Raw genomic sequence first — 12,188 nt, forward strand, 5'->3', positions numbered from 1 at the left:
TAGGGCTTCTCTCCCGTGTGAAACCTCTGGTGGGTCTTCAGATATCCCGCCTGCCTGAAATATTTCCCGCACTGAGCGCATTTGTAGGGCTTCTCCCCGGTATGAAATCTTTGGTGGGTCTTCAAACACCCGGCCTGGCTGAAGCATTTCCCACACTGGAAACATTCGTAGGGCTTTTCTCCCGTGTGGCTTCTCTGGTGTAGTTTCAAGTTTCTTCGTGTACTTAAGCATTTCCCACACTGAGAGCATTCATACTGCCTACCTTCCGCTGGACAGGCTGGAATCCCGCTCAGCGAGTCCGCAAAATGAATGTTTTTCTCATATTCGGAGGACCAGTGGGGTTCTTCATCCTGACAGTGACCTTTGTTCCCACGTTTCTGACTTATTTCAGCATTCTCCGGTAGCCTAATTGAGGAATTATGCTGGACTTTTTCTTCTGAATTGGGACCTTCTTCGTAGTCCTCCCTGGAATGGATCACGTCAAATTCTACTCTGTAGCGGTACCTTCTGCCGTATTTGGAGAACAGAGGCGTTTCTTCTTTACTGGATTTATTGATATTTTGGATAATGGATTCTGTACATTCATTCTGTCTCTCCTCTCTTTCTGTCCTCTGCTGGTCTTCGGACTCGGTTCCTTCACCCTGCGTTTCTGCAACCTTTCCTTTATCCCTGTGGCTTGTATGTGGAGCTGTCTTGCATTTTTCTCCCAATGCATTTTGTCCATAATAGGAATGCTCTTCATGAACCTCACACTCTCTTACGTCATCTGCGGACAAAGACAAGAGACATTTTAACCAGTCCTCACTCCTTTGTCTGCCTTTTCTTTCAATATCTGGTTTCTCCTACCCACCGCACCCATCAGACGCCGTGGTTAAAGCGCCGTACACGTAGTCCTCGACTTATGACAATAATTGAACTCCAACACTTCTGTTGCTAAGTGAAACATTTGTTCAGTGAGTTTTGCCCCATTTTGTGATTTTTCTTGCCACAGTTGTTAAGTTGCTAAGTTAGTAACACAGTTGTGAAGTGAATCTGCCTCCCTCCATTGACTTTGCTTATTTATGACGTATTTAGGACGGTTGCAGGGTACCGGAGTCATGTGATCACTTTAGTGATGCTGTGGTTAGAATGCTGTGGTTAGAATGCAGTGTTGCAGGCCGACTCGGCCTACAGTCAGGAGTTCGATCCTGACCGGTTCAAGGTTGATTCAGCTTTCCATCCTTCTGAGGTTGGTAAAATGAAGACCCAGACTGTTGGGGGCAGTGTGCTGACTCTGTAAACCGCTGAGAGAAGGGCTGTAAAGCACCGTGAAGCGGTATATAAGTCTATGTGCTTATTGCTATTTTGCGACCTTCTGATAAGCAAAGTCAACGGGGGGAGGCAGATTCATTTAACAAACGTATAACTCACCTCACAGCTGTGGTAATGCACTTACCCAACAGTGGCAAAAAAAGATAGTAAACTCCGGCATGACTCACTTAATCATCTCCTCGCCTAGAAACAGAAATTCTGATCCCAGTGGTAGTCGTAAATTGAGGACTTCCAGTATTACAATAAAGATTGGGTTTCATGGGTCATTCAGGGGTGTGCTGTGATTCCTCGCCAGCCAGTGGACCCGGCAGCTGAGTCTGAGGAATCAGAGGAGAAGGCGGGGCCTGGAGTGACATCAGAGTCAGAGGAAGGCTCTAGGAGCTCCAAGACTTACAGTCTGACGAGGAGCCTGGCCCCTCTACTCGCGCTCAGGCTGAGACACAGCTGTGCTGGGAGTCTGAGTTGGACAGTGATGAATCACAGCTGGGAGATATCCAGGATGCACGAAAACGCCGGCAAGAAAAGAGAGTAGGACAGAGGAATGCAACGGGGTGGCTCCAAAGGCAAAGGAGAAGGCATTAGGAAGCCAGGCCTTGGCTGCATAATAAAAGGGAAGGTGTGGGAGGTGCTGGTTGCCAAAGGCAACCGTTCGTGTCGAGGATCGAGTTTCTGTGAACTGTGTTTGTTTGCCTTGGACATTGACTCAGGTCCGTGAGAATAAAAGGGGTTGGTTTTTTTCTTGCGGTTCCTGCCTGTTTCTTGGAAGAGGGGTTTCGCCTTGTGAGCATAACAACGACTCACTTAGGTGGGAGGAGCAGGTTAAACCTGAATATAAGAAGAGTCGGGAGGGAAGAGAGAGCCAGGGCTAACTTCATGAGTTATTGGAAATTGGCATTCTGGCCTACGGTTGATGTGGCTTCTTTCTTAATGTTTGCTCTGCATTTGTTCCCTCTTTCAGTCGCTAGGAATGGATTAAAACTCTAAACATCTTGCTTTGCCGGAGATGAAGATAGTGGATGTGAACTCTTGACAAGCAGCTTTTTTTTTTTATGCTGCAGGTAGCAAATCATATTGGCTGATCTTTATATGTGGGGCTTGAAGGACCTTCCTTACCGGAAAAATCTAGGTTTCCACCCTGAAGCTGGTCTGTTGGGAGGGCTGGCTCAGTTCCCGCTTCGTGGTCTACAAAGAAAAGAAGAAAAGATTGAGGAATAACAGCATAACAGAGTTAGAAGATAAGATAGATAAGATAATCTTTATGGTCATTTTTTTTTTTACTGTGGGAACACTGGCACACATTAAAAATGAAATTCCGTTGCTTGCTCTCAAAAGTGTACACATACATAACAGACATATAAACATGCTATATACAACATATGTATAGACCAGGGGTAGGCCATCTTGGCTCTTTTATGACTCGTGGACTTCAACTCCCAGAATTCCTGAGCCAGCATGGCTCAGCTTGGAAACCTCTCCCTTTCCCCTCAGCATGGCTGGCCCAGGAATTCTGGGAGTTGAAGTCCACGAGTCATAAAAGAGCCGAGGTGGCCTACCCCTAGGCTATATAAATAGCACTTAGAATAGCCCTTAGATCAGGGGTAGGCAACCTCGGCTCTTTTATGACTCGTGGACTTCAACTCCCAGAATTCCTGAGCCAGCATATCTCAGCTTGGAAACCTCTCCCTTTCCCCTCAGCATGGCTGGCCCAGGAATTCTGGGAGTTGAAGTCCACGAGTCATAAAAGAGCCGAGGCGGCCTAGCCCTGGCCAAGGGCAATACCTCATTCAGCGCTTCCTGAGAAACAGGGTAGATTCCAATAAGAAGGAGCTCCCTGGATCTGCACTAAGCTCTTGCTTTACGACTTGGCAACTTTGAGAAGTGTAAACCTCTGATGGCTGGAGAATTCTGGGAATTGAAGTGCAGACATTTTAAAATTGCCAAGTCTCTAAAAACGCTGCTTTACACACAGCAATCACAAAATGGATGCATCTATCCTGATGTATTGGAGGCTAAACTGCATTTGCTCAAAATCCTTTTGCTAGAAAGCTGACCCAAGTTCCACCAGCCTAAGTATGGTGGTTCCACCAGCCTAAGTATGGTGGTTCCACCAGCCTAAGTATGGTGGTTCCACCAGCCTAAGTATGTCACAAATGTGAAAAGAGAAAAAGAAAGAGGAGAGAGGAAGGGGGGAGGGGAGAAGAAAGGAAAGGAAAGGAGGAGAGGAGAGGAGAAGAGAGGAGAGGAGAGGAAAGTGAAAGGAAAGGAAAGGAAAGGAGGAGAGGCGAGGAGGAAAGGAAAGGAAAGGAGGAGAGGAGAGGAGAGGAGAGGAGAGGAGAGGAAAGGAAAGTAAAAGAAAGGAAAGGAAAGGAAAGGAAAGGAGGAGAGGCGAAGAGGAAAGGAAAGGAAAGGAAAGGAGGAGAGGAGAGGAAAGTAAAAGAAAGGAAAGTAAAAGAAAGGAAAGGAAAGGAAAGGAAAGGAGGAGAGGCGAGGAGGAAAGGAAAGGAAAGGAGGAGAGGAGAGGAGAGGAGAGGAGAGTAAAAGAAAGGAAAGGAAAGTAAAAGAAAGGAAAGGAAAGGAAAGGAGGAGAGGCGAAGAGGAAAGGAAAGGAAAGGAGGAGAGGAGAGGAGAAGAGAGGAAAGTAAAAGAAAGGAAAGGAAAGTAAAAGAAAGGAAAGGAAAGGAAAGGAAAGGAAAGGAAAGGAAAGGAAAGGAAAGGAAAGGAAAGGAGAGGCGAGGAGGAAAGGAAAGGAGGAGAGGAGAGGAGAGGAAAAGAAAGGAAAGGAGGAGAGGTGAGGAAAGGAAAGGAGGAGAGGAGAGGAAAGAAGGAAAGGAAAGGAAAGGAAAAGAAAGGAAAGGAGAGGAGAGGAGAGGAAAGAAGGAAAGGAAAGGAAAGGAAAGAAAGGAGGAGAGGAGAGGAAAAAGGAAAGAAAAGGAGGAGAGGAGAGGAGAGGAAAGGAAAGAAGGAAAGGAAAGGAAAGGAAAGAAAAGGAAAGGGAAGGAAAGGAAAGAAAAGGAAAGGAAAGGAAAGGAAAGGAAAGGAAAGGAAAGGAAAGGAAAGGAAAGGAGAGTTTTACTCCCCTCTATCTCACCATTTTCTCTCTTCATAGCTTCCAGAGATGTTTCTTCTGTGTGTAAGAAATCCATCTGCTCTTCCTTTAAGGAACTCTGAAAAAAAATGAGGATGTTGCAGTTCAGAGTGAAAGGACTGATTTTACACACACACACACACACACACAAACATCTCAGCCTTTCTCTATTACACAAGCCCAATAAGTTACATTTGCCAGTTGCCTTGTGTCTCAAATTTTGACCACAGGCCCGTGTTGATGATGTGACAGTTGTACGTGCGAAATCAGGTTGTTACCTTTTTCAGTGCTGTCGTAACTTTGAACAGTCGCTAAACGAATGTTGTAAATTGAGGACTACTTGTATTGTAAAGGTTTTTGTCACACAGTGTGGGGAGAAAATTCCCACGGCGGCCACTTAAGAAAGCGAAATTAATGTGTCAATAAAATCCAACATTATAGTTCATTAAAAAAAAAAGATAAATCCGGGCAAGCTACAGGGAACAAGCTATTGACTTATACAACAAGTACATATGTTGTATATAGTATGTTTTAAATGTGTGTCATGTATGTGTACACTTTGAGAGGAAGCAACTAAATTTCATTTTTAATGTGTGTGGTTGTGCAAACAGGAAATAATGACAATAAGGGTTATCTAATCTAATTAAAGGTTACCTAAACTTGGTTCAGATTTTGGACTTGCCTATACAAGAAGCCCTCAACGTACGACCAAAATTGAGCCCGACATTTCTGTTGCTAAGCAGGACAATTGTTAAATGAGTTTTACTCCATTTTACTGCCTTTCTTGCCCGGGTTGTAAAATGAATCACTGCAGTTGTTATGTTACTAACATGGTTGTTAAGTGAATCTGGGCTTCCCCATTGACTTTGCTTGTCAAAAGGTCGCCAAAGGGGATCACATGACCCCCCCCCCCAGCGACACGGCAACCATCATAAATACATGCCAGTTGGGTAAAATGGGCTCAAAATATCCAAGAACCGATTCCATTGGATATGTGGGAGATAATATGGGTCAGAAATGTAAAGTTTACCCAGGCCCAGAATTTAAGAGAAAATTTTTATAAAATGTTTTATAGATGGCATCTGGTTCCTAAAAAGTTGTCTTGTATGTATCCTAATTTACAGCCCAAATGTTGGAGATGTGGTAGTTTGGATGCTACCTATTTCCATATTTGGTGGACTTGTAGAAATATAAAAGCTTTTTGGATTAAGATTTGGTGGAACATTCAAAAGATTTTTAAGAAAAAGATAAAATTTACTCCACAATTATTTCTACTGGGTGTTATTACAGATGGTGATACCAAAGAAATTAATTTGATGTTGAATTTGATAACAGCTGAGAGGTTATTGGTTGGGCAATATTGGAAAAAGGATTGCTTGCCTNGCCAAGATTTCTGCTTATTTGAAGGATCATTCACAAGAAAGATACATTTCGGTCTGGAGAAGATGGATAGATTATATTCAGAACAAATATGGGACTAAAAAGTTCCATTTGGCTTATGAGTAAATTTTAGAGTATTATTATTATTAATAGTTTATTATAGTGGAATTTTTGTTAGTTTTAATTATATGATATTATTATTTAGTATTAATATTGTATTGTTTAACAATTAGGTTGTTAATTTGTTTATTATTGTTTTTAATTTTAATTTGTTTAAATTTATGTTAAAGGGGAGTTAAAGCGTGTTATGGACTTGGTTATTTAAATAGTTGGTTAATGTTAGTTAGATTATGATTATTATATTTGTAACCCTGTGTTCAGCTTTGGGAAGTGGGGGAGGGGGGCTTGGGGGTGGGTATGGGGGTTTATATTGTAATTTTTATAAAACTTTTAATAAAAAAAATAAAATAAATACATGCCAGTTGCTCAGTGTTTTTTAATTTTGATCGGGTGACCATGGGAATGCTGCCACGGTCGTAAGTGCGAAAAACAGGCCCAAGTCACTTTGTTCAGTGCCGTTGTCACTTCAAACGGTCACTAAATGAATTGTTATAAGTCGAGGTCTACCTGCATAGTACAAAGACAATAAGCTGGCAACTGAAACTGGAGCATGACTATAGCAACTTTCTTAACATCCCTTAAACCGGGGGCAGGCCACCTCGGCTCTTTTATGACTCATGGACTTCAACTCCCAGAATTCCTGAGCCAGCCGTGCTGAGGGGAAAGGGAGAGGTTTTCAAGCTGAGCCATGCTGGCTCAGGAATTCTGGGAGTTGAAGTCCACCAGTCATAAAAGAGCCAAGGTTGCCTACCTGTCTGAATTAATTCTTGAAACTTCACCTGCCGTGATCCGGATCTGGTCTGCTCCTGGCTCCGAAGGAAGTCCTCCACCAGAGCCACCGCCTGGGGACACGTCTCCGGCCTCCTGGCTTGGATCCAGCTCCGCAGCTCCGGTGGGAGGCTGGTCAGGAACTGCTCCAGGATCAACAGCTCCAGGATCTGCTCCTTGCTGCGTCTCTCCGGCCTCAACCACTGGAGGCACAGCTGTTGGAGCTGGCCGTAAAGCCTCCTGGGGTCTCCCACCTCCTGGCAGCAGAACTGGCGGAAGTGCTGGCGTTGCATCTCCATTTTCAGGGCTTCCCCTTGCAAGATGGCGGCCTTGACCTTCCCATAATCCCCTTGGTCTTTGGCATCCAGGCTCCGGAAGGCCTCTTCCACCCCTCCGCTCAGAGCTGGCCGGAGACGGGCCGTCCATTCTCCACTGGGCCACCGACAGGCAGTGGCCACCTGCTCAAAGGAAGCCAGGAAGGCCTTGGGGTCTTCCCAGGAGGAGGCCTCTGACATCATCACGGGTTTTCCTCCCCTTCCTGGATCGAGCGTCCTCAGGAACTCCTGCCACTGGGCCTCCCAGCGTTCTTGTCCCGCTTTACAAGTTTCCCCTTTGCTCTCGCGTGACGCTCCCCATCCTGGCGGCTTGATCATGCCTTCACTCGCAAGAGGACCGGTGGCTTTTCCAGGGCCTGCTGGTCGCCCTTCCAATATAGGCTCCGCCGAAAGGCACTCCTTCGCTGCTTTCATTCCCGGTGGAAGACTTCAGGGCGGGCCTAACAAAACACGGAATATGCACAGTTGTCCACCTGCAATATCACGGGATTGTAGTCATTGTAGTGTTAGACTGGCACCACAGAGACCCAGGATCTGGTCCCCCACTCGATCCCTGAAGATCCCTACACTTAGCTAGGATGGGATAAGTGCCGGACGAAGAATGATTAGACTCAGATCCCCATCATTGCAAAAGCTCCCTGGGGGATTTTGGAGCAATCGTTTTTGAGCCCAGTCTACCTCACAGGGTTGTGGTGGCGGTGGGAAATATGAGGAGGGAGTACAGATAGTCCTCGACCTATGACCACAATTGAGCCCAAAATTGCTGTTGCTAAGCGAGATAGTTGTTAACCGAGTTTCCTTCCCCTTTTATGGCCTTTCTTGTCACAGATGTTAAGTGAATCACTGCAATTAGTGATCCGGTCGTTAAGTGAATCTGACTTCCCTATTGACGTGGCTTGTCAGAAGGTCGCAAAAGGGGATCACGCGACCCCGGGACGCCGCAACCGTCATAAATATGAGTCAGTTGCCAATTTCGACCATATGACTGTGGGGATGCTGCAACAGTTATGTGAAAACCGGCCATAAGTCACTTTTTCCAGGGCTGCTGTAACTTCGAACGGTCGCTAAACAAACTGTTGTAAGTCGAGGACTACCTGTAGAACGCAGACAGGGATTTTTGATCTGCCAAGTTGAAACTTCTCAACCGTGCCAGGTAAGCCGGACTAAAACATCCAAAATTAAGTGAGTTTTGCCCTGTTTTACAACTTTTCTTGCCACAGCTGTGAAGTGAATAATTGCAGTTGCTAAGTTTGTAACCCTGTTGTTAAGTGAATTTGGCTTCCCCATTGATTATCCAACAAAATGAGTTTCAACGTGGAGAAAAGCAAAGTTTTACATTTAGGCAGGAAAAATGAAAGGTATAAGTATAGATTAGGCGAGACCTGGCTCAAAAACAGTAACTGTGAGAGAGACCTTGGGGTCCTGGTGGACCATCACTTAACCATGAGCCAGCAGTGTGCTGCAGCAGCCAAAAAAGCTAATACAATCCTGGGTTGTATAAACAGAGGCATAGAATCAAGATCATGCAAGGTATTAGTTGTTGTACCGCTTTATAAAACCCTAGTAAGACCACCCCTGGAATACTGCAGCCAATTTTGGTCACCATATCACAAAAAAGATGTTGAGAATTTGGAAAAAATTCAGAGAAGAGCAACTAAGATGATCAAAGACCTGGAGGCTAAAACATGCGAAGAACGGCTAAGGGACTTGGGTTTGGCTAGTCTAGAGAAAAGAAGAAATAGGGGAGACATGATAGCAGCATTCCAGTATCTGAGGGGCTGCCACAAAGAAGAGGGGGTCACGTTGTTCACCAAAGCACCAGAGGGAAGGACGAGAAACAATGGTTGGAAAGAGAGAAGCAACCTGGAATTAAGGAGAAACTTTCTGACAGTGAGAACAATTAATCAGTGGAACAGCTTGCCTCCAGAAATCGTGGGCGCTCCATCACTGGAAGTTTTTAAGAAGAGACTAGACATTCACCTGTCTGAGATGGTATAGGTTCTCCTGCATGAGCAGGGGGCTGGACTAGAAGACCTCCAAGGTCCCTTCCAGTTTCTGTTCTATTCCATTCCATTCCATTCCATTCTACTTGTGGGAAGGTCGCAAAATGTGAACACATGATCCCAGGACACTGCAACCATCATAAATATGAACCAGCTGCCAAGCATTTGAATTTTGATCACGTGACCATTAATGTGTTGCAATGGTCACAAGTGTGAAAAATGGTCATAAGTCACTTTTTTCAGTGCTGTTGTAATGGTCAGTAAATGAACTGAAGAACAAGCCACAGGCATCTGTTAAATACAGAAATGGTAATGCAGGGAAATATACAGGTAGTCCTCAACTTACAACATTTCACTTAGTGACCGTTCAAAGTTACAACAGCACTGAAAAAAAAGTTATTACGACTGTTCATCACACCTACAACCGCTGCAGCCTCCCCATGGTCACGTGATCAAAATTAAGATGCTTGGCAACTGACTCCTATTTATGACGGTGGCTGTGTCCTGGGGTCTTTTGTAGCCTTTTTTTACAAGCAAAGTCAATGGGGAAGCCAGATTCACCTCACAACTGTGTTACTAACTTAACAACTGCCGTTATTCACAACAACTGTGGCAAGAAAAGTCGTAAAAATGGGGCAAAACTCACTTAACAAACGTCTCACTTAGCAACGAAAATTTTTGGTCGTAAGAAAAACTGGGGTTGTTAAGTCGAGGAGTACCTATATATGTGTGTGTTCCCCCCCCCTCTGGAAGTGAGCTCTTGGTAAGCCCCTCAGATATTCACAAAAAGTGGGGGCCAGGTTGTTCACCGGAGCACCAGAGGGAAGGACGAGAAACAACGATCAAGGAGAGAAGCAACCTGGAATTAAGGAGAAACTTCCTGACAGTGAGGACAATCAACCAGTGGAACAGCTTTGTCTCCAGAAATCGTGGGTGCTCCATCACAGGAGATTTTCAAGAAGAGGCAAAACCAGGGGTAGGCAACCTTGGTTCTTCTGGGAGTTGAAGTCCACGAGTCATAAAAGAGCCAAGGTTGCCTACCCCTGGGCTAGATGGTATATAGCAGTGGTTCTCAACCTTTTTAATGCCGTGACCCCAACCGGTCGTAAGTCGAGGACTAAACCGGTCATAAGTCGAGGACTAAACCGGTCGTAAGTCGAGGACTAAACCGGTCGTAAGCCGAGGACTACCCAACCGGTCGTAAGTCGAGGACTTTCCCTGCCTGGGAGTGCCGCGCATGCGTGGTTCCGCCCCCTGTGCCGGCCGAGGCATAGCTGGCAAGCGGCAGAGATGGAGCAGGCCGACCACCAGCTGGCCCAGCCCAAGGGAGGTAAGGCACCTGCCGGAAAAGGGGGGAAAAAAATGGCAGACAAAAAAAATGGCAGACAGCCTTGCTTGGCGACCCCCATGAAATGGTCGATCGACCCCAAATGGGATCCCGACCCACAGGTTGAGAACCACTGGTATATAGGTTCTCCTGCTTGAGCAGGGGGGCTGGACTAGAAGACCTCCAAAGGTCCCTTCCAGCTTCTATTCTATTCTAAAACCCTGGATTCTCCCTGCCCGGATCCAGGACGTGTGTCTCTCAACTTCCCAGCGTCTACCGCAGGCCTCCCATCCAAGTCCAAACCAGCCTTGGTCCTGCTTAGCTTACCAAACAGAGTCACCCACCCTCCACTTTCAGCCCGCAAAGCTGGAGGACTCTCCCTGGCCAGGATCCTAAACCTTGGGAGAGGGGCAAAGAGGCTCCGAGCACCCCCGAACCCATTTCCCCACAGCCGACCGGGCCTCGGCCGTGGCTTATGGGCAAACCTGTCCCAAGTCTCCAACGCGAACCTGGCCTGGCAGCGGTGCCCCAGAAGTGGCCCGCGGGCACCGGGGCAAGAGGGCTCCGAGGCTCGCCTCCTCCTCCTCCTCCTCCAGCCGCAGCAACACCCCGGACCGGGAGCGATGGAGAAGCCGGCTCGGCCCTCCGGGCTGCCGGGCGGCGCTTCGGGGCTGGGCGCGGAGGACGATGGCCGGGCGCCTCGGGATTCTCCGGCGGGGGCCAAGGGCGGCGAGAGGCATCCGCTGCTCGGCTCCTCTCGGGCGGATGGCGACGCTTCGCTTCGCCCTTGTTTTCCTCGGGTTCCGGGGCGGACCCGCCGAGGCCTTCTCTGCCCGTGGCTGGCTCGCCCCCTCCTGGGCGCCTCCGGCCCTCCACGCCGGCCCGTTGCGAGGCGAAGGAGCCGAGGAGAAGCGGCTGGATCGAGCGAGCCCCGCGGGATGCTGGCGCCGCGCGTTGCCCCCGGGAGTGAATAGAATAGAATAGAATAGAATAGAATAGAATAGAATAGAATAGAAGGCAAGTTGTTCCACTGGTTAATTGTCTTCAGCGATAGAATAGAATAGAATAAAATAAGGAATAGAATAGAATAGAATAGAATAGAATAGAATAGAATAGAATAGAATAGAATAGAATATAAGTAGAGTAGAGTAGAGTAGAGTAGAGTAGAGTAGAGTAGAGTAGAATAAGGAATAGAATAGAATAGAATAGAATAAGGAATAGAATAGAATATAGAATAGAATAGAATAGAATAGAGTAGAGTAAAATAGAATAAAATAGAATAGAATATAGAATAGAATATAGAATAGAATAGAACAGAATCGGAATAGAATAGAATAGAATAGAATAGAATAGAGTAGAGTAGAGTAGAATAGAATAGAATAGAATAGAATAGAATAGAATAGAATTAGAATTAGAATAAGGAATAGAATAGAATAGAATTGAGTAGAGTAGAATAGAATAGAATAGAATAGAATAGAATAGAATAGAATAGAATAGGAGTAGAGTAGGAGTAGAGTAGGAGAAGTAGAACTAAGTTTCTCCTTAGTTCTAGGTTGCTTCTCTCTTTGGTTAGTTTCCATCCGTTGTTTCTTGTCCTGCCTTCAGGCGCTTTGGAGAATAGCTTGACTCCCTCTTCTTTGTGGCAGCCCTTGAGATATTGGAACACTGCTATCATGTCCCCCCTCGTCCTTCTCTTCATTAAACTAGACATACCCAATTCCAGCAGCCGTTCCTTATATGTTTTAGCCTCCAGTCCCCTAATCATCTTTGTTGCTCTTCTCTGTACTCTTTCTAGAGTCTCAACATCTTTTTTTCATCGTGGTGACCAAAACTGGATGCAGTATTCCAAGTGTGGCTTT

The 12,188-nt window shown here is 46.1% G+C and overlaps 1 protein-coding gene across 1 annotated transcript in view; it reads right to left on the reverse strand.

The window, feature by feature from the left end:
• LOC107298509 (zinc finger protein 25-like) overlaps positions 1–7,317 on the reverse strand; it is a 7,995-nt gene extending 678 nt beyond the window's left edge. The window contains exons 1-3 of the mRNA XM_029286549.1: positions 6,648–7,317; positions 2,425–2,493; positions 7–766 (exon numbers count right to left, since the gene is read on the reverse strand). Coding sequence (XP_029142382.1) covers positions 7–766; positions 2,425–2,493; positions 6,648–7,317 — 1,499 coding nt within the window. The remainder of the gene's footprint in view (positions 1–6; positions 767–2,424; positions 2,494–6,647) is intronic.
• Between the last annotated feature and the right edge of the window lie 4,871 nt (positions 7,318–12,188).

The sequence above is a fragment of the Protobothrops mucrosquamatus genome, unplaced genomic scaffold (assembly GCF_001527695.2).
Source record: "Protobothrops mucrosquamatus isolate PMUCROS unplaced genomic scaffold, P.Mucros_1.0 scaffold4037, whole genome shotgun sequence".
Lineage (NCBI taxonomy): Eukaryota > Metazoa > Chordata > Lepidosauria > Squamata > Viperidae > Protobothrops > Protobothrops mucrosquamatus.